Source organism: Urocampus carinirostris, chromosome 1, assembly GCF_059441175.1.
Source record: "Urocampus carinirostris isolate Australia breed hairy pipefish chromosome 1, RoL_Ucar_1.0, whole genome shotgun sequence".
In the NCBI taxonomy this organism is placed as follows: domain Eukaryota; kingdom Metazoa; phylum Chordata; class Actinopteri; order Syngnathiformes; family Syngnathidae; genus Urocampus; species Urocampus carinirostris.
The window spans coordinates 61,398,076-61,425,513 of record NC_142349.1 but is presented as its reverse complement, the minus strand read 5'-3'; the positions used below and the strand labels follow the sequence as shown (position 1 = coordinate 61,425,513).

The 27,438-nt window shown below is 40.3% G+C and overlaps 1 protein-coding gene across 3 annotated transcripts in view; it reads left to right on the top strand.

Moving 5' to 3' along the window:
* Positions 1–27,438, top strand: part of dtna (dystrobrevin, alpha) — a 66,239-nt gene that overhangs the window by 19,197 nt on the left and 19,604 nt on the right. The window contains exons 3-12 of one of the 3 annotated variants that reach the window (XM_088347495.1): positions 308–388; positions 2,244–2,457; positions 4,901–4,986; positions 7,219–7,373; positions 7,457–7,562; positions 10,513–10,679; positions 10,815–10,939; positions 14,529–14,612; positions 22,472–22,567; positions 25,795–25,876. In XM_088347495.1, the coding sequence (XP_088203621.1) occupies positions 308–388; positions 2,244–2,457; positions 4,901–4,986; positions 7,219–7,373; positions 7,457–7,562; positions 10,513–10,679; positions 10,815–10,939; positions 14,529–14,612; positions 22,472–22,567; positions 25,795–25,876 (1,196 nt within the window). Of the gene's footprint in view, positions 1–307; positions 389–2,243; positions 2,458–4,900; positions 4,987–7,218; positions 7,374–7,456; positions 7,563–10,512; positions 10,680–10,814; positions 10,940–14,528; positions 14,613–14,747; positions 14,790–22,471; positions 22,568–25,794; positions 25,877–27,438 lie in introns of all 3 variants that reach the window. The other 2 variants (XM_088347482.1, XM_088347488.1) reach the window with 2 other exon arrangements.

Here is a 27,438-nt window from a genome sequence, read left to right as displayed (position 1 = left end):
TTTTTTTCATTTTTTTTTCTAATAGGAAATTAGTTCAGATGTTTCTGTTCAAAAAATAATTATCATTAATAAATAATTTTGTTAATTTCAAGAATTATTTTCCTCTATACAATATGTTCATGATAATTATATGATAATATAATGATTTTAATTATTACATTGGTACCAGGTAACCTTATTATTTTTTAAAATAGTTAGAAAATTAAATCAAAAAGTTAAACAAAATTTCCTGTTTGGCTTTTCTCATTTGATTCCTGTCTTATTGAAGTTGTGTATACTGTACATATATAATAAAAATCTTCCTCAGGGGCTCAGGATTTGGACTCCATTCGATTGTCGACGTACAGGACAGCCTGCAAGCTGAGATTTGTGCAGAAGAAATGCAACCGTGAGTACCTCTCATTCTTGGATACTGCTGCCATCCTTTAATACAGTGTTTCTTAACTGGTGGGTTGGGACCCAAAACTGGGACCCGCTGACTTGTTTTCGGTGGATTGCGGGCCTTTGCCTCAGCAAACAAATTTTAATAAAAGATAAAAAATAATTGAGGGTCAATTACACTCCTTACCAGTAGATGGTGATTATCCATACATACAGTACATATAAATACCTTTAAAGATTGTTTATGCATATTGACCAATAAATGTCGCTGTATTCCGTAATGCAACTGAAAGCGAATGCTAAAAAGCAAAAGGAAGAATACCAATGACAAAGACTCAAAGCGGACAAAATACGTAGTTTTGTTATCATTCTTTGCCAAGCTTTCTGTAAGCTTTTTGTGTTTTTAAGCAAGCTGACCAACAATTATGTCAGCTCCCTTTTGGTGAGGCTCATCTTATGCTAAGTTAATACAAAGTTCTCAACCTACGAGGTTTTTAAAAATGCTCGTGTATATTTGATCAATGTATGTTTGCTTATTGTTTGAATAAATATAAGTTTTATTTTAATGAATAAAGTTTTTTGCCACTAAGAGGCAGAGGTAAAATCATGAGCCTGAGCCCCAGTCGACCTGAATTTTGGGGCCTAAAATTTCAATTATTTTGTGTGGGCCGTACATCCGTCTCTTTCTCTCTCTGCCTCTCTCTCTCTTTTAAAGTGCCATGCTATATTCTTAAGACCATACTGCTGCTGTGGCATATGTTTAAATTTTCAATCTGTCAATGATGAAAAAATATCAGTTAATGTAACGTCTGCAGACACATAATAAACAAGATGTACACGTTTATACAGTCTGGTGTAGCATATAAGTTGTTAAAAAAGACAGGCTTTAATTTGTTATCATAATTCACCTCTCTTCCTCCCCAGTCCTCACATATAAAATGTGAAATTTTGGGTTTGCTTCGAACTCGGTCAAATCAAGTTAATTGGTCTAGTTGGGGCTGGGTCAGGCTTTAATGCCTACGGGCCTAAGTCGGGTCGGGCTCGATTTTTTTAGGCACAATCTTACCTATGCAAGGAAGTAACAAATAATACACATTGCCCTTTAAAGGTTGTTGGTATTGCTGGTTATTTGGCGTTTTGGGGAGAAAAACATACATATTGTACTATCTCTGGTCTTAACTGCACATTCAATACATTTGTAAAGTGGAAATTTGTTATTGTTTTGGCTCACGACTTGCAATTAGAATAGAATAGAATATACCTTTATTGTCATTGTTACAAAATGGGTTGAACATATTGTGACAACGAAATTGGTCGTGGCACTCCAGTTTCACATTTAGCAGTGAGGATACAAGAAAACAAAGAAGATAAAGGAACAAAGAAGAAAAAGGTTATGATTTACGCAATATTTACACAAGAAAGTGTGAGCATGTAGGATGTTACATACAGTTTTGGGATCGGAATAGTGCAATATGCTGTAGTGCAAAAATAGGCAACATTGTGCAAAGTTAGGCATGAATACAATTTTACATCTGTATGAGGTAGTGTGTTTGCAAGAGTTTCAGTTTTTTGTGCGGTGTGTGTTAAGGGTGGTGATGGCTCTGGTGAAGAAAGTATCTCTGAGTCTGTTTGTTTTTGTTTTGTGTGACTTGTAGCGTCTGCCGGAAGGCAGCAGGTTAAAGAGGTGGTGGCCGGGGTGAGAAAAGTCCTTGATGATGTTTTCTGCTCTGCTGAGGTAGTGAGAGCAGGCAATGTCCTCCAGACTGGGTAGAGAGCAACCAACGATTCTCTAGAGTGTGAATGTGGGTCCTCAAGTCGGATCAGATGATAACTGCTCTAATATTCCCCGCATTGCCCTCCAGTGCATTCAGTCGACATCTGGAACGTCATCGAGGCCTTCCGAGAGACCGGCCTCAACACAGAGGAGCTGAACACCGAGCTCCCGGTGGCCCGTTTGGAAGGCGTGCTTTCCACCATCCACTACCAGCTCAACAAGCGCATGCCCACGACGCACCAAATCAACGTGGAGCAATCTGTCGGACTGCTGCTAAACTTTCTGCTGGCAGCTTACGACCCGTAAGTCGCGTGCATCTTTTGTCGCTTGCGTTTGGAGCGAAGAATACAGGATCAGGGGTACAATAATTTACACTGGCATTTAAAGCCTCTTTATTCAACCAAAACTAATTTCCAAATTCTGTTTTGTGCTTATAATAAAAAATGTCGATCCTTTGGGCATTTTCTCTCAGGCAGTGTTCAGGAACCTATGGCTTGCGAACCAGATATTTTTCATGAGACTTTTCATGCCAATTTCTTCTATACAGTTCCAATTCTAATAAGAGCAGAGTCATGTTTGCCGCGTGCCCAACCGACAAAACACTAATAACAAAAGCTGTTCAGTCCAGTATGTGAAGGGCACAGTCCTAACTACAGTTTACAGTCAGGTTGAAACACCAACAGACCCCGTTTTAGCTTTATAGAGGAATTCAAGTCAAGTCATGTTATTCTAAAAGGGCTGCACAGACCACAGATTATTGTAAACCACAGACTATTATTACACCATCACCTGATCAAAAACATACATGAGGGCAAATAATACACTGATACACAGATATTGTCAACATAAAATATAGGTTATTCATTTGCTATAGAATAAAAGTGTGTTTTAAGCTCAGATTTAAACATTTCCACTGAGGTTGCAGATCGAATCTCAGGGGGAAGAGCATTCCTCAGCTACAGGGCCTGATAGGAGAACGCTCTCGAACCTGCGGATCTCTTCTTGGCTCTTGGGATCACTAGTAGACCAGCATTTTCAGAGCGAAGGCTCCGGACCGGAATATGGGGGTAAATTAGATCTGAAAGATATGAGGGAGCAAGTCCATGCATGATTTTGTATACTACCAACAGAACCTTGAAATCACATCTTAAGCTAACAGGGAGCCAATGCAGGTTAGCTAAAATCGGGGTAACGGGATTAAACTTTCTTGTCTTAGTTAAAAGTCTCGCTGCAGCATTTTGTACCAAACTTCGTGAGACCGGAGAGTAGTGCATTACAGTAATCAAGACGGGAGGTAATAAACGCATGAATTATAATCTCTGCATCCGACTTAGACAGGAGAGGGCGAATTTTAGCAATGTTGCAAAGATGGAAAAAAGCTGTTCTAGTAATATTCTCAAACAGAATCTCACTGTTGAGACACTTTATGATGAAAACCCAGAGAACAAACTGTAAACACCCAAAAATGCCAGCCAAGCACACAAAGCAATTTCATTGGGTGAGCATTAGGGGTGGACGGAGTTTTACATACTCACATCACTCTGCCCAGTGCCAACTGCGCTGAAGGTAAATACGTCAGTATCCTCGTATGCAGTATTTTATGGTGGATTTACAAAAGAACTATCCTTGCACCCTGTTTTGAAACTAATATTTATGAAAAAAATTGAAGGTCCAAATGAGCTGCAACGATCTTAAGTAACTGCGGGAGGGAGACAAGTTGAAAGTGTTATACAGATTTGCTGATATGGGCCAGGCTCTGGCATTATTATTATTTAATAAACTTTATCAAATCATCTAAAATCCAATTGAAATAATATGTGCTGAAAAATTAGATTTTGTCTGTCTGGAGACCGGCTTAGGCAGTTTTGCTGAATTTAGTTTTTTGAAATATTTTGCTATAATGGCTCTTTGGGTGAAAAAGGTTCCAGACCCCTGCACTAAAGGGTGTCCTCACTTTTGTTGCTAGTGGTATAAAGGGAAGTACCATATTTGCTGTTCACTATTTATTATAAGGCACACTCCAAAAATGTAGTCTTTGGTTATATATTTTTCATATATAAGGTGCATGGAATTAAAACTTCAGCGAGAGTTAACATATTTATATATGTTAAACTATTGCACATAGTTTGCATTTACAGTGTATTGATCATTAGAAAAATGATCAAATTTGCATACCATCGTATGCAACGGTAATGGAACCTGGGTCGCAGCGGTGAGTGCTATAACCTCACCACTACAACACTCGTGATACAGATGCTGTATAAAAAAGGCATTTGATTTTATTTCATAATCAAACTATGTTTATTTAAGGTGCCAAAAACGAATGTTAGATAATGGAAAACACAGAGGGTCGCACTGAAAGATAGGAATAAATGCAAAAAAGCTCGTCAAGACTTGTGTTTCTTCGATTCTCTAACATTCATTTCTGCCACCATGAATAAACCTAGTTTGATTATGAGTCAAAATCAAATGCCTTTTCATATGTCATCTGTGTCTTTGGTGGTCTAATGATTAAATGTCGGCTCTCTCACTGCTGCTATCCGAATTTGATCGTGTTCCATACAATAATACGCACTTCTGGTCAGCGCACTTTCAAAATTCTGTCCAATTTGGGGTTTTTAAGTGTGAATTTTATACGGTTCATCACACAATTTACACACTGCTTGTACATTGTGTACAATTTTCCTCTATGATTACATTTTTTTTTTTTTTTGTGTTGACATATATTCATATTTTTCTTCCTAGAGACGGGCATGGAAAGGTATCAGTCTTCGTTGTGAAGATAGCCTTGGCAACCTTCTGTGGAGGGAAAATTCTGGATAAATTGAGATGTGAGATGCATATTTTCACTTCATATCTATGTCTTACTATTTATTCATTAATTAATTGAATATTACTTACTTACTGGGGCAGCACGGCGGCACAGTTCTTAGGTCATGAGATCGAATCTTCCTGTGTAGAGTTTGCATGTTCTCCCCGTGCTTGCGTGGGTTTCCTCCAGCACTCCGGTTTCCTCCCAAATTCCCAAAACATGCATGTCAGGTGACTTGGCCGGTCCAAATTCTCCCTAGGTGTGAATGAGCGAGTGAGTTTTCTGTCTCTGTGTGCCCTGCGACTGGCTGGCAACCAGTTCAGGGTGTCCCCTGCCCACTGCCCGAAGACAGCTGGGATATGCTCCAGCACCCCTGCGACCCTACTGAGGATAAACGGTGCAGATAATGGATGGATATATGAATGATATAATTTGATTTTATTATATCCTGTTTTGAACCCCTCTTTATAAATTTGAACTTTGTGAACCTTTGTAAACACTTCACATCAAGGCTGCAGTTTGCTTTTTTTACTCGTTGGTCAAAAAGTCTTCATTTTATTTTACATGAGGGAAATAACACAATTGTCCACCATTTTGCCACTACAGGTGCTTGAAAAACCAAAATCCTGGTAAAATAAAAAATAAAATGGTCACTTTGAGTAACCTTAGTTTATATATCTATAAATAGATTTTTTTTTTAATGTATTTTCAAATGAAGAAAATGATGCTAATAATAAGCAAGTTTATCTCTCAACTAGATAGAAATATTTTACTTTAAAGGAGTATTGTTTTTTGTATTTTACAATATCCATTATCCAATATCTGCACCATTTCCTCTTTCGTGTCGCGGTGGTCTTGGAACCCATCCCAGCTTTCTTCAAGCATTGGGCAGGGGACCCCCTGAACTGGTTGCCAGATGGGAAATATTTTACAATATTTTTGCTCTTATTTCACTAGTTTTTGTTTTGGCAAAGAAACATTTTAAAGATTATTTTTTCTTATTTTAACATTAGAGCAGTGATTAGGAAAATTATTCTTCCAAATTATCTGCCAACAAGAAAATAATATTTTACCATAGAATATTAACGGTCTAATACACTATACATTTTTCTTCAAATTCTTTATTATATTTTTACAGTGAGAAAGTAATTCAATATGGTGGTGCTATTAACTCATGATATATTACATTTAATATGCACGGCAGCAATATATCTGTATACTGTAGTTACATTAAATAGTTGGTTTAACTGTTTCATCCAGTTATACAGTAGAACGCCTAGACACAATATTTATCCGTTCTGAAGTGGGGATCACGAGGTGAAATCGTTGTTTAACCACTAGATGGCACTCTGCTGTGCGAGCAAGCGCCAGTGCCACAGAGAACAGCTTGGCGGCAGTGTGCCGGACAAACATGGCGGCGACCTAAGTGGGGATTCCACTGTGAAAAATAAATATGAATTTCTCAACATGTGATTTTTTTTTTCATAAAAATGAACATTGGTATGATAGTTCATGTATTTCTGCCTAGCATTCCAGTCAATGTTTTTTTTGTTTTAACGTAATGAAAGATTTTTAACCACTAAGAGGCACTAAATATTACACAGTGTATCTTTGAAATTGTATATAAACTGTATATTAAACATTAGTAAGAATATAGTTTGAGTTAAGAAATACTCAAATGTAATATACATTTATGATAAGGAAACAATATAAATATACATGTACAGGACAAACAGAATAGAATTTTCCTTAGCTGTGACGTAACATGAGCTGGTACAGTGGAATTAGCAGGTGGATGCATAGGGTGGAGTAGATGCCGGATTGTAATTAAAACTGATTTTAGAATATCCATTTGCTACGACTGTCGTGCCTTTAGAAGATTGTGTTGCATTAATCGCCTCCTTAGTCTCCTCTTTATTCATTTTGTATGTTTAAGAATTTGGGTATCCCTTTAAAGACATCCATCTTTTTTGCACAAAGTCCTATACTAGGCTTAAAGGATCAATGTGCGAAGTAAATATACCAAAATTGTTTGGCTTTATATTCGACATATAAAAGCCATAAGATTGAATACATTGTCCCGACAAGCGTCAAATACCATGCTGTTTGTATTTTTTAAACAAAACAATTTGAACAGCTGCTCGTCTTTAATTTGTTTCCCACAGCAAGTAGGGTAATTGCACTGTTTGTGATGCTGTAATTAGCCCACTGCGTTGGAAGCCGCCAATTATTTGCCAATCCTTCCCTGCAGATATTTTTTCACTAATATCCGACCCGGTGGGAATCATGGTGTACGCGCATTTCGACCAGTTTCTGAAGGAGGTTCTCAAGCTGCCCATGGCGGTTTTTGAGGGGCCTTCGTTCGGCTACACGGAGCAAGCGGCCAAAAGCTGCTTCATGCAGCAGGTAGGCCTCCATTTATTCATTGTTAATGTGTTTTCACGTTTCTCTACTGTGATTATCAACCAATCAATTTGCATTTTGAGCAGAAAAAGGTCTCCCTGAACATTTTCCTGGACACCTTGATGTCAGACCCACCTCCTCAGTGTCTGGTGTGGTTACCTCTCATGCACCGGCTGGCTAATGTGGAGAACGGTATGTAGCAATGCAAACACACTAGTAGAAGCTTTCAGAAGACACCTGAATCTGATAGAATTGGACAAGGTCCTAGATCTAATAAGTCAATCTGAAGAATTTCACGCAAAGAGCATCCATTTTATCTGCGAAAGAGGAAACTGAAGGCAGAAACTGTAAGAGGTTGGAGTAAAGGCATTATAACAATCAAAAATAATAAAGCAAATCGAAACTCAGTAGGTTGCACGCGTTGGCCAAAAGAGGCACCAGACTGAAAGAAAAAAATAAATAAATGAAATTGTCATGACCAGAATAGAATTAGGACCCAGATGCGTAACGTTAACCACAAGTTTATTGAGATATAGAGGAAAGGTAGCGCCCGCAATCCGGGTCTCGCTGGAGGCGGGAAGAGAGCCGCTCACAGAATTGGAACGTGGAGAATGTAGTGAATGTAAATGGAAAAACAGGTCGATAGCCGGGACGGGAGAGCAGAATGTGGTCGGGGTCAAAAAATTGGTCGTAGCCGGAGACAAACATGGAAATCAGGAACGGACGGGTGGAAAACGGGTGAAAAAAACGGAGTCAGAGTCAAAAAAGCTTACCTTGTGGAAACAGAAGTTCGCTGACGGACTGACCACAGGCGAGTGAAAAGTAGGAGCTTAAGTAGGTCAGGGAACCAATCAGGAAGCCGGCAGCAGCTAGCTCCGGACGAGCGGGTACAAGTGAAATTAATCAGTCATCATGACAAAACTAGCAAATAAATGCTTCCTTCATCAAAAAATAAGTTTGTAATTTTTTTTATAGTGCTATAGTTGCAGTAAATTTCAGACTCCAAGCCGCCACTTTTTCTAAATACTGCGGCTTTAAATACGGTGGGGCTTGTTCTTTTTATTTTTTTAAGTGGCGGATGGTCGCAGGGGTGTCTGCAGCGACTTCAAACGCGCAGCAGGCCCTTCGAAGAATCCCCCCAGCTCTGTTGCCCATCGGGGCTCCGCGTCAAAAGCAGCGCTCTTGGCCTTGGCTGGAGCCTAGCTGCAGAGAAAAATATCCTTACCTGTAATATCTTTGTCGTTGTTAAGTCTCTGGAGTTTCCTTGAATCCATGGGGAATGATGACAAGCAAATGCGATTCGGTCCATTTTCGCATTAACCTCCAAAAAAGGCAAAAAAGACAGAAAGACACGTCTGTGTGACGCTTTTCTCATTTTCCTTTTCTTTTTGCGCAATAGTAAATATGTGCTTGCCTACATAATCACCATCCCAAATGGTAGAATGGTCGGAAAATATGCGACCAAGGTAAATTAGAGGAAAGGTCCCCTGACAATCTCTCAACAACTGTTATTCAGGATAACCTTATAGCCTTCGCCTCTTTGATAGCCCGTCGAAGGATACAATTGTGGAAGTCCTCAGAACCACCTGCCTTTACCAGCTCAGTAGCCTGGATGGTAGTGTGCCCGCTTTGAGACTGGGAGGTCGCTGGTTCGCGCCTCGGCCGAGTCATACCTAATTGGTATAATGGCGGCGCCCTCTGTTGGCTGCGGCTGCATCGGCTCGCTACAACGGGTCAGGTGTATCGACATTTCGTTCTGTGTACATTGTTACAAAGAATGACAATACAAAGGAAATTATTATTATATTATTAAAACATGGCTACACGATATAATCTTTTCGCTTAAATTAGAAAAAAATCAAATCTCATTTCAGATGTGACCATAAATTCTGTTCTCCACTATTTTGGAATGCTCCCACCTGACAACATAGTATAATAGACCTGGATTTTCTAAATGTTATATTTGGTATTTCAGAGGCTTGTATATTTGGGAAGGTGTCTTATTTATGAATATTGAGTATATTGTATTATTGCAAATATTGAATATCACAAGTTGTTATTTTTTGTTGTTTTTCTATTTTTTGCTGTCACGGTTGCCCTCGCTTGGCCCCGCCCGTTTGGCGCCAGCTGCGGCTCGTTGCCTGACTTCCCTCCTATTAAATCTCAGGGGTCTCACTCACCTCTTGTCAGTCTGTCAACGAACCTCTGCACCTGCAAGACGTGTGTTTTGATACTGTCCGATATCCTGCTTGTAAATCCTGTTTAGTATTGATCACGTCTATCTCATCCTGTTTGCTTTGTGACTCCAGTTTCCAGTATTGGGTATCGATCCCATCTATCTCGTTCTGTTTGATTTCTGACTCCAGTCTTCAGTGTCTGGTATCGATCCAGTCTGTCTCGTACTGTCTGAAATCTTGCTACAGTCTCCGGTATCTAGTATCGATCCTGACTGTCCGTCCTGTCCAGTATCGACCCCGTCTGTCCAGTATCTGCTCGCGTATCTGTTATCGATCTAGTCGGCCTCTGGCTTCCTGTTTTTCCACGCCGGACTTCTGTCTTACTTCTTCCGCCCAGCGATTGCCGAATCTCTGGCGTTTGTGTTCACGTGCATGACTGCCCCATTCCTGTAAAATAAAGCTTGTGTGAAAACGTTATGCATCTGGGTCTTCCTCCTGTTCTGGTTCTGACATTTGCAATAAGAAGAAAAACAAAACCATGTACGATTGCCTGGTATGATGAACGATTTTGTCTATCAAATAAATAAATAGATAGACTAGAATAAAACATGAGGGCTGCATTGTTAACATATACATAATAGGAAAAATACTTAACCTACCTTGAAGCTTTCGCCTTAAAATCTGGTGCGTCTCGTACAAAGACAAAATTAAGATTCGATCTTAAATTTGCGCATGCGGCTTTTAATCAGGTATAATCAGGTGTGGTTTGTAGTCCTGTATTTACGGTAGTGGTTTTAGAATTGCACAGTTGGCCAGGTCATGTGGATCTAAATCCCGAACCCTTGAGGGATATAATCCCATCTCCGGTGTTCTTTCCTCTGCATAAATGATTCTTTTATTCCATGTAGAACTATTTTATTTTAATTTTGCTTCTACTTATGCACGTGTATTCTGCCCTCCCGCAGTTTTCCACCCGGTCGAGTGCTCCTACTGCCACACGGAGAGTATGATGGGCTTCCGCTACCGCTGCCAGCAATGTCATAATTACCAGCTCTGTCAGGACTGCTTCTGGAGGGGGCATGCCAGCGGTTCCCATAGCAACCAGCATCAAATGAAGGAGTATACATCATGGGTAAGGCGCAGGGGCGGGGTAGAGAGGGAGGTGTGTCTGCAGCCGGACCAGTCAATGCGGCTATTTTGCGCACCATGACGTAAGGGTGGCCTTCAGGCCGTGGTTTGATTTGATTTCTCAATGCTCTGTTCCTAGAAATCCCCGGCCAAAAAGCTAACTCACGCCCTCAGCAAGTCTTTGAGCTGCGCGTCCAGCAGGGAACCGCTTCATCCCTTCTTCCCCGACATGCCGGAGAAACCTCTCAACCTCGCCCATATTGTGTATGTTCCTCCTGGTTTTCTTGGGGGTTATCATCCTCACTTTCTAACCGGGATTGGGTCACCGCCTCTAAATCTCCAGCAATTCCACTCAATCTCATGGGTCAGCTAATCAATGAGGCTTAATTACAGCTCCGGGAGTGATTGCAATCTACAACAATGTCTTTACTGCTCCCTTTACTTGTGTTTTTGTGAAATCCATTCTCTTTGCTTTTTGTTGAATTAGGTTGCCTTCCCGACGTGAATGGTTTTAGTGCAAAGCCAAAATGTTCCCATAGGGATTTATTTGGAAGTCCCATGAAAAGGGGAGCTTAAGAATAAACCTTTAATTTTCAAGCATGGCACGGAGTTTGTAACTCACAAGAGGCTCAAGTGGGATGGAATCTTAGCACAGCCCTCTCAGATCAAAGTAAAGAACTTAATTACCAGAATGCTTTAAAAGAGAGGTGGGCAAACTACGGCTAGCGTGCCACATACTTCTGTCATGAGCCGGAACAGGAACAGGACCCAAATGTGACGTTTCTCACACAAGTCTTTTATTTTCCGGGAAATGGGGAGTCATGCACGTTAGGCAGCAGTCTGGCGTGGAACGAAAGGAAGCCAGAGGCCGACGGGATTGATACCAATTGCCAGAGCAGATATCGAACAGATGGGGTCGATATCGGACAGGACAGGACAGACTAGATTGATATCAAAACCGGATATCGAAAATAAACAGGACGAACTAGACTGGAACAAAACTGGAAACGGATATTAAACAACGGGACAAACAGGATTGATATCCAGACAGGATATCGAAATTAAACAGGACATACTAGACGGGAACGAAACCGGAAACCGATATTAAACAGGACAAAATAAATGGGAACAATACCGGACAGGAAATACCAACAGGAAACAGGACTGAGTCAAAACCCACGTCTTGCGGGGCAGAGGTTCGTTGACGGACCGACAAAGGAAGAGTGAGGCACTGAGCTTAAATAGACGGAAAGCCAATCTGTCAACGGGCCGCTGCTGGCACCACACGGGCGGGGCAAATTGGGCGCCATGACAACCATGACAACTTCAAGTTGAAATGGTAGAAAATCAGAGGTGGGTAGTAACGGAGTACATGTACTCCGTTACATTTTCTTGAGTAGGTTTTGGGAAATTTTGTACCTGTAGGATATTTTTAAATCCCTATAATTTTACTTGAGTAAATTTGTGAAGAAAAAACTGTACTTTTACTCCACTACATTAGACAACATAGAAGTCGTTACTTTGTTACTGAATAAATCCCCTCCATGTAATTATGTGTCTGTCCGTCTCCGCTAAGGCGCATATATCATGACGGAGACCTCCGGCAGGCGCTACCATGTTTAACCAATCAAACGTAGCAGCTTTGTCACGTGACCGTATTCAACTTCAGCGTGGGAAAACGTGGTTTACGGATGAAACAGATTGAAAATGTCGCTTAGCAATACTGACTATTAAAACACAGAAGAGGAAGAGCATGTTATGTAACGGCGTTATTTTTCAGTAACGGGTAACCGAACTGATTATTTTTCGCTGTTATCGTTACAGACGGTCAAAAGTGGTGTGTTACTTTGGCTGCAGAACGCCAACGGCGGCATGCCGGTGCAAACCTAACGCCAGTTTTCTGGTCTCCTCCGAATTATTTTTGTCATGTCAGCATTCAAAATAGCGACCACCATATAGTTGGATAGCGATTCAGAATATAGTATTTACAAATGCGGCAAAAGAAATGAGGCGAATGAGGGCTGAGTTTTGACAGCACCCGACTTGGGTCATTCGTGAACGAAAAGTTTCTATTAGCCTCTATGAAGTGAACGAACGGTGCCAGCTCCCACTCATCAATAGCTGGTTCCCTCGGAGATGCCTCTTGTTTATGATTGGTCAATATGCAATTTGGGAATTCTGTCAGGAACCGGGACGGACAGGATAAATAATGAAACAGGATATCAAAAATAAACAGGACAAACTAGAAGGGAATGAAAACTGGATAAAGTAATAAACAGGACAAAAATAGACAGAAACAAAACTGGAAACCGAAATAAAACAGGACAAAATAAACGGGAACGATACCGAAAGGGAAATACCAACAGGAACAGGACTGAGTCGAAACCCACGTCTTGCGGGGCAGAAGTTCGTTGACGGACTGACAAAGGAAAAATGAGAGCTCTGAGCTTAAATAGACAGAAAGCCAATCCGTCAATGAGCCGCAGCTGGTGCCACACGGGCGGGTCAAATTGGGCGCCTTAGCAACCGTGACAAATTCTGTGTTGTTGACCTAAAATTTGTTGAGCATGAAAAGGTTAAAATGATTTTGTATTTTATCTTTTCTTTGTAGATTTTTAATATCTTAATGATATTTCCCGTGGTTTTCAGTGTTAATGTTTTTACATTAAAATGTAAAGTTTATTCTTCTTGGTGAGCCTCATGTTATGTAAATTAGTTACACATTTCTGAACCTTCAAGTATGTAAAACATGAGAAGAAAAATGGTGCAGTTTAGTTACATAGTTTGTAGTCCTCCTAGTGCTTTTTAGCACTTGATTTTTGTCATGATTACCGATTAGTATCACCTGTGCCCGCTCATTTGGCGCCAGCCGCTGCGGGCTACCTGACTGGTTCCCTGTCCTTTTTTAAGCCCAGTCCTGTCACTCTCCGGTTGTCAGTCCGTCAGCAAACCTCTGTTATTACAAGGCAAGCATTTTGACCCTGACTCCCGCCTGTCCCGTTTTTGCTCCCGTTCTTCCACCCGTCCATTCCTAATCTCCCCGTTTGTCTCCGGCTCCGACCTGTTTTTGATTCCGACCACGTTTGCTCTCCCGTCCTGGCTTCCGACCCGTTTTTGATCCCGAACACGTTTTTGCTCTCCTGTCCCGGCTATCGACCTGTTTTTTCCCGTCCTTTGACACCGCAAGCTCCCGCTCCGGAACATCTACTTCCGTATTCGGATCACGATCCGATTGCGTGAGCGGCTTGCTTCCCGCATCCAGGGAGCACCGGATCGCGGGCGCTGCCCTTTCTCTTTCTATCAATTAACTTGTGGTTAACGCTACGCATTTGGGTCCTGATTCCGTCTTGGTCTTGACAGATTTTGGCTGTATGACACAGTACAGCAACATCTAACAGCCAAATAACACACACTGAACCTTTTTTAGGTAAAAAAAAAATTGGTTTTACCGTTGTGAGTTAAGTGCGATGCGTCAATTGACACAAAGTTAGGCTTTAGGACAGAAATAGCAATCAATATGTTTTTTTTAACTCTATATAAATTGTCTTGGCTGTGCTGCTTGTGACTTTACTCTTTTCCCTCTACTTCTTTTTCCCTAGAGACACGTGGTGAGTTTGCTTTGATTCTTTAACACCTCCCGAAATGTGTCCTTTTTATTCGTGCTGTTCTTTTTGTTCTAACTCTTTGTGATCACACAACAATCACCCACTCCTTCGCTGCTGTGAACTCCTTTTGCTCCTACCTCCACTTCATTGCACGTCATTGTATTTTGTTCTTTCTTCAATATGATATTTCAATACTGTAAATATGATATCACGTTTTTTGATTGAACCCACCGCTTGCTTTTCCATAGGCCTCCAAGACCGATGAACGGCCCCAGTGAATACTGTTTTTCCCACTCAATGCCAACGTCAGGGAATCCGTACTCCTCCAAAAAGTGAGTACAACAATGGACGCCCTGGATTTTTCCAAGGGATCATTTCAGGTTGTTGCGCTCCCAGCGGACTTCGGACAATTGTGTGTGTCCATATGTTGCCTCCCCTTTGCTCAAAGCATCGAGTTTGCCTTACAGCAGGAGTCACGATATCGCTCAACATCTGCTGAAAGGCAGAGGGTAAGTGACACAAGTGTGGCAAAGTGCTCCCTTGCATGTGTGCAGTGCACTTATCTCGAGAACAAAAATACAATGAAATCAAAATAATCAACTTTTAAATCCACCATTGACGGTAATTCTGTACAGAATCCAAAGCAGCTTAGTCTCTCTCCCTTAAAATGCAGGGAGTAGTCTGACTTGGTTTAGAAGTCTGAATCCGAATGAATCGGTTACATGCCTAGAATCAAACAAATAAACCATATAAAGTAGTCAAGTCAAGTCATGTTTATTTGTATATCCCTTAATCACAAGGAATCTCAAAGGGCTGCACAGCACACAGACTATTATTACACCATCCCCTGATCTAAAACCTACATGAGGGCAAGGGAAATCTCAAAACTTCAACATGAGGAAAATGAAGAAATCTTGAGGTAATCCCCCTCCTAGGATGTTGCAATAACAAATAATACACAGATATTGTCAACATTAAATGTAGGTTATTCATAAGCTATAGAATAGAAGTGTGTTTTAAGCCTAGATTTAAACAATTCCACTAGGTTGCAGATCCAATCTTAGGGGGAAGAGAATTCCACAGCATCTGGTCCCGAATGGAGACCGCTCTTGAACCTGCGGTTCTCTTCTTGGCTCTTGCGGTCACTAGTAGATGGATTTGCGTTTATTCTGATGACAAGGATCCAGTGAGAGTAACATAGTTGCAAAACTTTAGACATTAAATACATAAAAAAATATCCCATTAAAATGACCAAAACTGACAAAATACTTTTTCCCCCGTGCTCCAATCATGAGCCTTTTTTGCAACCTATCTGATTATAAGGTTTGCTTGCACGTGGCTTGCCATAACCAAAGACTTACACTATATATGAATGGATACAACCGTGGCATCCACTCAGTGAGGCACAGTTGGATCTTAAAATAAATTAACCTACTGTACAGACTATTCATCATTTGATTGCCAACATTAAAAATGTTTTGTTAAAAAAAAATGATTTTTTTTTCCAATAATATACAAACTAAAGGTTTAGAAAAAAATGTGTTATTCGCTTACTTTTACTTATGAATGAAGTCCATGCCCTTTTCTTATTGAGTAAAAACATTGTTAACTTTCTCAGTTTGACACACAAGCCACACAGTTCACCTATTGTCCCTCTTGGGGGTGATAGAGAAACAAATGATCCCGGGTGGCGGGTTTTTTTTCATCGTATTTGAACAGTAAATGTGAAATATGAGCAATTTTGAAAAGGAAAGTTTGAAGAAATGCGAGGTTACACGAGAAAGAACATAAACACTGAATAAATGTATCCATTTCATATTTCCAGGATGACAGGAGAGGCACAGCCTCACTTGCTGCCAATAACTGTACGTTACGCTTCTACTACGTAGGTCTGTAACCTTTTTGATGCGTGGGCAGAAATTAAAATGGAAATGTACTGGAGAAATCAATAGACATGAGGCTTTTTAGAGAGTAAGCCGGAGTTTGCGTGCATCCTATGTCTCTGTAGTGCAAGTCCCACAGTAATAAAAATATCCCAGCTTGAGGAACTGCATGTGCAACCAAGCAATCCAATTACTCGACAGTGTATACATGCAGACGAAATCGGAAAATGAAAGGACGAAACCAACCATTGATATTGTAATACTCGCATTAAGACCAAGTGTTTTTGTGAAGCTGCTTTAATTTAAGTTGCTGCCACAATAAACGGCTATACACGCCAAATTTATATTAAACTCTCCGTGAATAAAGTCATTTTTTCTCTTTGGATCACATCTTTTTTGGGTATTGGGTTTTTGTGTGTTTTTTTGGGGGGGCAGCACGGTAGGGCAGTGGTTACCGCGTGTGTCACAGTTCTGAGGTGATGGGATCGAATCCTCCTGTGTGGAGTTTGCATGTTCTCCCCATGCTTGCGTGGGTTTCCTCCGGGCACTCCGGTTTCCTCACATATTCCAAAAACATGCATATTAGGTTAATTGACCGGTCCAAATTGTCCCTAGGTGTGAATGAGCGAGTGAATTGTCTGTCTCTGTGTGCCCTGTGAGTGTCTGGCAACCAGTTTAGGGTGTCTCCTCCCCATTGCCTGAAGATAGCTAGTTTGGGTTCCAGCACCCCCGTGACCCTACTGAGGATAAGCGGTGCAGATAATGGAAGGATATTGTTTTTGATGACTGCTGGTTAATCTGATAAACAGTGTTGGCTATATGTCACGGTCGCCATGACGACCAGTATGCCACGCCCCCGAACTCAAGCTGAAGCAGATCAGCTGATTGCTGTTCTGCTATTTAAGGCTGGATTTTGGGTTTGGCGGGTGCTGGTTCATTACTCATTATTCACAATCCCGTTCTGTTATGCCTTGTCCTGTTTTAGTCTGTTATGCCTTGTCCTGTTGAGTTCGTGCCGGAGGAACTCTGTATTGTTCTGTTTTGCCCCGGAGTATTGGGCGACTTTTATTTTATTAAATAAAACCTATGGATCGTCAACGCATTTGAGTTCTCCCTTCATGCCTCCTGCCTCCGTTCTGGTCCGGTCACCTTCCACGCCACCACGTCTCGTGACACTATATGCTAGATATATCAGATAATTGTATGATCGCTAAACAAACCACCTGTACTGTAGAAAAAAACAAAAATGAAGCAGTCATTGGAAGATAGTTGCTTTTGTTTCACCTAGCTCAAGTCCACATAATTGGAATTTGGAGAAGTCCAGATGCTATGGCAGAAAAATATCTTAAATAACCGAAATTCGTGTGTGCACAAGCAATCGGAACACTCAAGCATGTATTGAATTGAAATGAGATGTCTTTATTGTCATTGATATCAACATTGTGAAACACTATGCAAGGTTTAGACATGGCACTACAGGGTGAACATGTAATAGATACTCTAAAAGAGAAAAAATACTTTCAGGATAAAAAGAAGGGGAAAATACATAGTGCTTAGAGACTGGCCCAAGTTATAGTACTAGTGCAATCTTTGTGGATTAAATAGAATAGTGCAATGACAGAATATAATGACCGAGTGCCCAAAGACAGGAACTTAATATTTGTATAAAAAAGACATTTCAGGCCTGCAATTATACCGCAACTGACTCCTATATGTAGTCCTGCTTTATTGCCTAGATGTAAACGTAGTCACTGATTATATGGGTGTTGTCAAAAAAGCCTCAACTAAAATGTTGCTTGCTAATGGATTTCTTCTCTGAATAAAGACTGTCAAGTATACTGTTGTTCGAGTTTAGTCCCACCTGCATCCTCCAGGGAAAACGTCTCTTTCATTAATGCGGGGAGAGATGTGATGAGTGAATGGAATTCTTTATGTTATTGACCATGTAGAGCATCTGAACACTCTGTTTGCACATGAGGAATTCATAATCTGTCAAATGTTGTGCAAGAAAGATGACAGGGCTAGGTGCTACTCCCAAATTTCAGATTGGAATTTAGAGTAAAAGCAGTAGTGATAGTGGATACTGTCTACTGAAAGACTGATCATGAATGTGTGGGGTGAACTATGCCAGTACAGACGCTCCACTACTTACGACCATTTGAGTTACGAAAATAGGTAGATGCAAACATTTTTTGTCGGGATATCGAAAAATACTTGAACATTGCTGTAAGTTAGATTTTGTATTGTGTGCACCTTTTTCCGAGTACAGAACATTACTGTAGTGCTTATTTCCACCGCTACCGGCGTGTGGCGATGTGAGAGGTCACCCAGCATCCACCCGAAAAAAGAAACCTGCTTCCTCTTCCTAGTTAGTGTGGAAACATACTGTACTGTATCTGCAGCCCTCTAAGAACTTTGACATTTTTATTTTTTGATATCTAGTGCATCCATTCAATATGGTTGGTGTGAAGTGTAGTTTATTTTGAAATTAAAGTGGAATAAGAAAGCTTGATGCGGTTGAGAATAGGTCGCTGGTCCAAGTCATACCTAATACTTTCAACATTGGTACTTGTTGCCTTCCTGCTTGGCGCTCGGCATAAGGGTTTGGTCACTTAATAAATCCCAACTACAGGAGTTGCAACACATCGTTTGGGTTGAGCGATGGGGCTGGGAATCCCCTCCTCTGTATCATTCTCCCAGAAAGTGTCAAGAACATGAGAGTGTTCTTGACTCATACCACCTCCCACTAGGGGAATATAGCTCCGGTATATACATGGAATGAAATGAAATGATCTGCATCTATATAGCGCTTTTCAAGTCAAGACTTCCCAAAGCGCTTTACAGTGTTCTTCACATTTCCCAATAGCGGCCGTGCAGCCATGTAAGGTGCTAACCTGCTTATTGGGGGCATTAGGGGTTCAGTGTTTTACCCAAGGACACTTCGACATGTAACACGGAGGAGCCGGGATTCGAACTGCGATCTCTTGATCCCAAGACGAGCTCTACCTCCTGAGCCACTGCCGCCCCGACATATATTCGCATTTGTGATTGATCAGTGTGTCCAAATTACTGGAAAGGGGACCTTGTTCAGCACAGATGCAATGATCTTCTTATTTTTTTTACTTTCCGAGTTAATCAATTTGACAAAATTAACAGAAAACTAGCTAAGTCGGCACGGCTAACAACTGCAGTTACTCGATTACCGTTTTTATCCCAAATTTTACCTTTAACAGGGGGAAAAATGATTCAGTAAAGCTAATTACGGCAGTTCCTACCGTATGATTTTTAGGTCAACTTGTGATTCAATCAATGTACCCAAATTATTGGAAAAATAGCTCATTTGGCTACAGTTGTAGAGGAATGGCTACAAATTCAGTATAGCTAAGCACCACAGGAGCTAGATTGCACCTGTGCTATCACCAACCCGAATCTGTCGTGGATATGGACTTCAGCCAACTTTCTTTTCATTATGTTGACCACCTGTGCTTTCTTTACCTTGATCTTGAATTCTCTGACAACAGGGAGCCCATTGTTTGGCTGCTGAATGCAAGGACATCAAATGAAAACCACACACTCCTTTAGCCCTGTTAGCTTTCTGAAAGAGACTTATTTAAAGTACACAATGATCGTTCTTGTTTATCTGTTTGATTATTGTTTGTTTGTTTGTCATATCCTGCCACTTTATTGCCCTATCTGTTTCTTTTCGTAGGGTTCGTTAGTTTTGGATGGATGAATGCATAGTAGTGTTTTTCAAGCAGTGTGCTGCTGCAAATTGCCCAATTTCAATCTTCGGTTTCTTCCAGTCATCAGACAATAAACTAACGTTTATTCATATCGGCAAAAGGCAGCAGATTAAATTGTTTTCTTTTTAATGTAGTAGTACAGGGAGATAAATAATATCCCCCTGCATAAAATAATAAATCCTATAAAGTAAAAATCTTGCGCATAATTTTGTTGATTTCATTCATCCATCCATTATCTGTCACGACCAGAACAGAAGGAGGACCCAAATGCGTAACGTTACTCACAAATTTATTGAAATATAGAGGAAAGGCAGCTCGCTGGATTCAGGAAGCAAGACGCTCACGGGGTCGGAACGTGTTCCGAATGCAGAAGTGGATCTTCAGGAGAGGGAGATCGTAGCGTAGTTAGACGGAAAAACAGGTCGTTAGCCGGGACGGGAGATCAAAACATGGTCAGGGTCAAAAAACGGGTCGTAGCAGGCGACAAACAGGGAAATCAGGATCGGACGAGTGGAAAACGGGTGACAAAACGGGACGGACAGATGTCAGAGTCAAAAATGCTTGCCTTGTGAAAACAGAGGTTTGCTGATGGACTGACAACAGGCGAGTGGAAGGACTGAGCGTAAATAGGACAAGGAACCAATCAGGTGACCAGCAGCAGCTAGCGCCAATCGAGCTGGCACAGGTGATTGTGATGAGTAATCATGACATTATCTGCAGCGCTTATCCTCAGTAGGGTCACGGGGGGTACTGGAGTCCATCCCAGCTATCTTCGGGGAGTGGGCAGGGGACACCCTGAATTGGTTGCTGGCCAATCGGAGGGCACACAGAAACTCACTAGCTCATTCACACCTAGGGACAATTTGGACAGGCCTATTAACCTGACATGCATGTTTTTGGAATGTGGGAGGAAACCGGAGTGCCTGGAGAAAACCCGCGCTACCACAGGGAGAACATGCGAACTCCGTACAGGAAGGCTGGTAGCTGGATTCGATCCCATGACCTGGTTGATTTAGTCTTTTTTTATTCGAAACAAATGTTTTTTTGCTCTACTGGCAGATAATTGTTGCTCATATTAAGTATTATTTTATTCTTTTTATACCCTATTTCTCCACTCATAAGGTAGTACTTTTTATGTTTAATTAAGATTTTTAAGATTGCACTGCAAGAAAACGTAAAATAAAAGTAATTAAATAAAAAGTAATTAAATAAAAAAGTTGGACACAGTGTTGCTGATTTTAATTGTGTTTTTTCTGGTTTATTGAAAAATTGGAGAAAAATTAATGGTAATGAAACATTTTTTGTTTATGGAAGATCATTTTTGCTCATTTTAAATATTGTTTTTGTTTTTGTTTTTACTAATTCTCCACTCATGTGGTAAGACTGCACTGCATACAATTTTAAAAATATATCTTATTATGTAAAAATGTTCCACATATTTTTTTCTGGTTTTAATCATTATTTTCTTAATTTACTAAAAAAGGGGAAAAAAAAGGAAAATGTTCAAAAGTAGTAGAAAATATTTGACTGGCATTTTTGCTCATTTTAATTATAATGTTGTTATTTTTCAAGAAAACAAGATACAGATATAATAAAACATGAAAGACAAGTAACAAAACTATAGTAAAATTCAAAATTACACCAAAACAATTAACCAAAATGAAGAACATTAACTCATTAACAACTTTATATTGTCAATGTAGGCAACATGATCATTGAGCATTGAATTAAGGCCACACGATAACTAAGCTTTGAATAAATTGTATTCATCCATCTGTTATCTGCACCGCTTATCCTCAGTAGGGTCGCGGGGGGTGCTGGAGCCCATCCCGGCCGACTTCAGTCTGTGGGCAGGGGATACCCTGAACCGGTTGCCAACTAGTCTGTGGGCACACAGAGACGGACAACTCACTCGCTCATTCACACCTAGGGACAATTTGAACCGGCCAATAATTTCGAAATGCATGTCATCGGAACTTCGGCGGAAACTGGAGTGCCCGAAGGAAACCCACACAAGCACGGGGAGAATATGCAAACTCCGCACAGGAAGGCTGGTAGTTGGATTTAACCGTGCTGAAGACGCGTTACCCACTCAGCTGCTATGCCGTCCTTAGATAAATATGACTAAAAATTGAAAAAAAACACGCCTTGAGAATTTCAAAAAAATTGAGAAACACAAACATAGTAGATTGTCGGAGTAAGAGATAAACGAATAAAACCGTAGATCTTTGAAATGTGACTGTGTGTGTAAATGATTACTTGTGTATTAAAAATAGAAAAACAGGTTAATTTCATAGCATAGGAGTCTGAGAAATACACATTTAAAAATAGCTAACTTTACATAGATATAAGCGGTGTATAATCATTGCATGCATCTACGAGCACATCCTCTATCACACCGCATAATCGCACATAATGTGGCCTTGTTCCTCTTCACTCACCCATGAATGGATGCTTTTCAGGCGTCTCTTCAAATCGCTTGCTTTTTTCTTTTCTTTTTTCTTTAATTCCACTCCGCTCATGTTCCTTCCCTCCTTTTATATATGAACTCCTGCACACGTCCAGGTTACACTGCAACCTGGACGCGGTTGACAGACTGTCTGACGAGCATATTCTCATTGGCCTCTATGTGAAAATGCTTCAAAACAACCCCAAAACATGGTTAGTGGGTGTCCTGCTGTGTGCACGTCCCTTAAATAATCCCACTGTGTGGAATCCATGCATGAGTATAGATATATATGTAACTATGCTATAATCTATTTTTTTTTATTATAATTATTTTGGGATAAAAGGGTTTTGGTTTTCACACAATTATGACAATTAACATCCAATATTTACCCAGGATTTTTTGTGTGGAAACAGTAAATATGTGGGATTAAAGGAGAAAATGATGTTGTGCCGAGTAATCGGAAAAATTGTATATTTCACTCACGTTTCTCACCTGATCTGTTGATTTACAGTGGCTTGCGAAACTATTTGCCCCCCTCAAACTTTGTGACCTTTTGCAACATTTCAGACTTCAAACAAAAAGATATAAAACGGTAATTTCTGGTGAAGAATAGACAGTAAGTGGGACACAATCATGCAGTGGAATACACTTTATTGCATATTTTAAACTTTTTTAACAAATAAAAAAACGAAAACGTGGCTGTGCAAAATTATTCAGCCCCCTTTACTTTCAGTGCAGCAAACTCTGTTCAGAAGTTCAGTCAAGATCTCGGAATGATCCAATGTTGATCTAAATGACTAACGATGATAAATGGAATCCACCTGTGCGTAATCAAGTCTCTGTATAAATGCACCTGCACTGTGATAGTCAGGGTTGGGTAGGTTTACTTTAACTTGATTACTTTCAATTACTTTTGGATTACTCCAATACCAAATATGCTAATAAAAGACAAAAAAAACCTAAATATGAATAAAATTATGACTCACAATACGTGGTAAGCTTTCTCTCCTGGCTTTGATCTCTTTGATCTCTGGCAAAACTAACATAAAATGTGACAGAAACAAAATGAAAATAAATCCTAACAGCTTGCCAACATCATTTTTGCCGTTCCATGTATTCCGTTACTCCCCAAGCCTGCACAGAATTTAGTCATTTTATTCATATTTAGTTTATTTTGTCTTTTATTAGCATATTTAGTATTGGAGTAATCCAAGAGTAATTGAAAGTAATCAAGTTAAAGTAACCCTACCCAACCCTGGTGATAGTCTCAGAGGTCTGTAAAGCGCAGAGAGCATCATGATATATGATATTATTACTCTAGTAGTTTTTTTATTTTATAGTACTATGTTTTGGTATTTTTAGTATAATTGATGAATATCCAAAGCAGTATTTTAGTAGTATTTTTGTAGAATGTTTGTAGTATTTCCAAGAAGTATTGTTTCAGTAAGTAAGTAAGTCTGTAGTATTATTTTGTAATGTAGTATTACTGTAGTAGTATTTTTGTAGTAATCATAAACTATTTTATTGTTTTCAGTCTGAAAGCAAAATAATATACGAGGTCTCTGTTTTTAAGACCTATATTTAATCATTCAACGCAATAAGGCTTCTAATTTGGCGTCATCTAGTGGACAATTAAAAATCTGCAGGTCATTGTTTGACTAGAAACCGCACCTTTTTAGTGAAATATTTGAATTTACTTTCAGGTAAAAACATTTTATGAGGTACAAGTTTGTTTTTGTCTTGGAAATTATTTCCTTGTTATAAATAGTTTTTTCTTCTGTGAGCTGTTTGATCCAGTAAATCTGCATACTCTTTTGATTTCATGTTTCTTTTTATTTTATTTTTTCTTAATTTTATCCAGAAAAATAAAATGTCACTATAGATTCCATAAAGAAAATACTTTTTGTCAAATATATAAATTCATGTCGGGTAAAAAATATTTTCATGTATTTTTGTCCTTATCATTTTCTTATTTTCTTCTCTTAATCTGTTAACATTTCCTTTTATTTTTGTGTTTAATGCAGGAGATTTTTTTTTATCATTATCATTAGTATTATTTTTCAAATTTATTTTCTGCTTTTTTCCAACAATAAAACGATTGTCCTTAAAGACAACTATTTTTCAAAGATTTACATTTTTGAAATGGGAGAGAATGTTTTCGGTTAGTTTGTTCTGAAATAAAACATGTCTCTTTATTTTTGTACCTATATTATTGTCATGCACCAGAACTGGATGTGGACCCAAACGCGTGACATTCTCACACAAGCCTTTAATTTTACGGGAAATGGGGAGTCATGCACATTAGATACCAGTTTGGCGCGAAATGATAGGAAGCCAGAGGCCGACGAGATCTATACCGATTGCCCAAGTAGATATCGGACGGATGGGGTCGATACCGGACCAGGACGGACAGACAGACAAGATTGATAAAGAAACAGGATACAGAAAATAAACCGGACAAATTAGACGGGAACGAAAACTGGAGAAAATAATAAACAAGACAAAAATGGACAGACAAAACTGGAAACCGAAATTAAACAGGACAAAATAAACGGGAACAATACCGGACAAGGAAATACCAACAGGAACAGGACCGAGTCGAAACCCACGCCTTGCGGGGCAGAAGCTCGTCGACGGGCTGACAAAGAAAGTGTGAGAGCGCTGAGCTTGAATAGACAGAAAGCCAATCTGTCAACGAGCCGCAGCTGGCGGCACACGGGCGGGGCCAATTGGGCGCCATGGCAACCGTGACAATTATTGTAATTTAAGGACGAATGTGCCCTCATTTTATATTTTCTTATTTATGTTTTAAACTCACCCCATTAATGAAAATTACTCTGCATTACATTTTTAACAACTGTTTTCACCCTCCCACGAATATTGTGTCAACTGTTTTCTCATTATTTAATGTTTAATAACACTAGAGTGGAATTTTCCACCCATGAAATATGAAAAACAGCCTTTTCTGTCTATATTTCTTTCCCACGATAAATGTTACGATTGCGTAACACAAATTCTTTTACAGCTTGTATAGCAATCTGATTAACGATTACATTCTAATGGATTTTCTTTCCATATAAAGCAATTTTCAAAAGCTGTCTGCTGTATTTTGCACTAACTCAAATGTCTTTGTTAGACAGGTTATATAATTTCTCTCCATCTCTCTCTTCCTCTCTCCATTTTTTCCACACTCAACAACAACATAAAAATAGAAATGCCTGCGTTTGCACTAATAAGTCTGCCTGCTTCTTAATGGAAGTAGGCTGCACTAATATGTCTGCAGCCATATTGAATTAGTAACTGAGGAGTAACATGTCTCCCTGAGTTCACACAGCCGTTACGAGGTGTTTTTCCCTTGTGATTTTTGTTTTAATCTAAACATTGCAGAATACTCAAGGTGTCATAACATGATTGTCACTTCTATTTTCCTCCCCATCAGTTTGCTGGAAAGCAGCAACCATCAAGACGAGGAGCACAGCCTGATTGCCCGCTACGCTGCCCGTCTGGCTGCAGATGCTGCGGTGAGACCAATTTTGGTGTGTCCGCCTTGCGGTTCAGGGATCTTAGGTTTGATTCTGGTCGCCAGGCTCCCTGTGTGATGTTTGCATGTTCTCCCTGTAAGTTTCCTCCGGGTTTCCAGTTTATTCCACTTTTCAGAAGAAACTAAATGGTAGGTTAATTGGGATAACTAAGCTGTCTGTGGATGCAAGTGTACTGTGGTTTTGCATGCGCCTTACATTCAGTTGGGATTAATTCCAAAATGTTATATTTTGGTTTTATCCATTATCCATTCATTATCTGCACCGCTTATCCTCAGTAGGGTCACGGGGTGCTGGAGCCCATCCCAGCTATCTTCGGGCAGTGGGCAGGGATCACCCTGTACTGGTTGCCAGCCAGTTGCAGGGTGCACAAGGACGGACAATTTGCTCGCTTATTCACACCTAGGGACAATTTGGACCGGCCAATTAACCTGACATGCATGTTTTTTTGGAATGTGGAAGGAAAGTGGAGTTCCCGGAGGAAACCCACGCAAACACGGGGAGAACATGCAAACTCCACACGGGAGGTTCAATCTCATGACTTCAGAACTGTGCCGCACACGCGCTTACCACTGGATGAATAATTCCCATTTGTTCGATCCTGGCAGACAAATGCAGGACACGCCTCTTGAATAACACATTTTTTGTTGTCTTTTGTGCGCTATTGAGACCGGGTCATGTGGATGGTGAGGGAATATACACACTGCCAGAAATCTTCCACAGAAGATGATGTATTTGTACGGATGTTGTTTTTGGAGAGGCTGTTACGACAGTCCACGCAGTCCCCTATAGAAAACACACACACACAAAATAAAGATTCTTGATTACCATCTCCTATCATTTAACATTTATCATATATATATTTGTTTTTCTGTCGGGATCAGTTTTTAGTAAGCTATTTTAATAATTTAAATTGTATATACACGTACGTATTGAAAAAAAAAGAAAAACAAGACAGAGTCAAAAAACCTTTGAGTGAGGCTATCACTTTTCCTAAACTTAAAAATCAAAGGTAACAAAAATACATTTCACATTACAAAGAGACAGACAGACAAACAAACAAACGAATATACTGTATATTGTCATGATTACGGATGTGATGCACCTGTGCCCGCTCCTTTGGCGCCAACTGACTCGGACTCTGATTGGCTCCCTGTCCCTATTTAAACCCACTCCTTTCTGTCACCTGTTGTCAGTCCGTCTGCGGACCTCAGTTTACACTAGGCAAGCCTTTTTTCGACCCTGACACCAACCTGTTTTTTGCCCGTGTCCGTCCCCCGGCTTCGACCCGTTTTTGATCCTGACCACGTCTACTCTCCCGTCCCGGTTCTTGTCTGTCCCCCGGCTCCTACTCGCTTCCCTGGCTTACGACTCGCTTACGACCCTGACCACGTTTTGCTCTCCTGTCCCAGCTACTGACCCGTTTTTCCGTTCCCGACACCACCATCTCTCGCCACGGAAGTCCCACTTCCACGTTTAGAGCGACCTGCTTCCCGCACCTAGCGAACACCGGATCGTGGGCACAGCCCTTCCTCTTTCTTTTG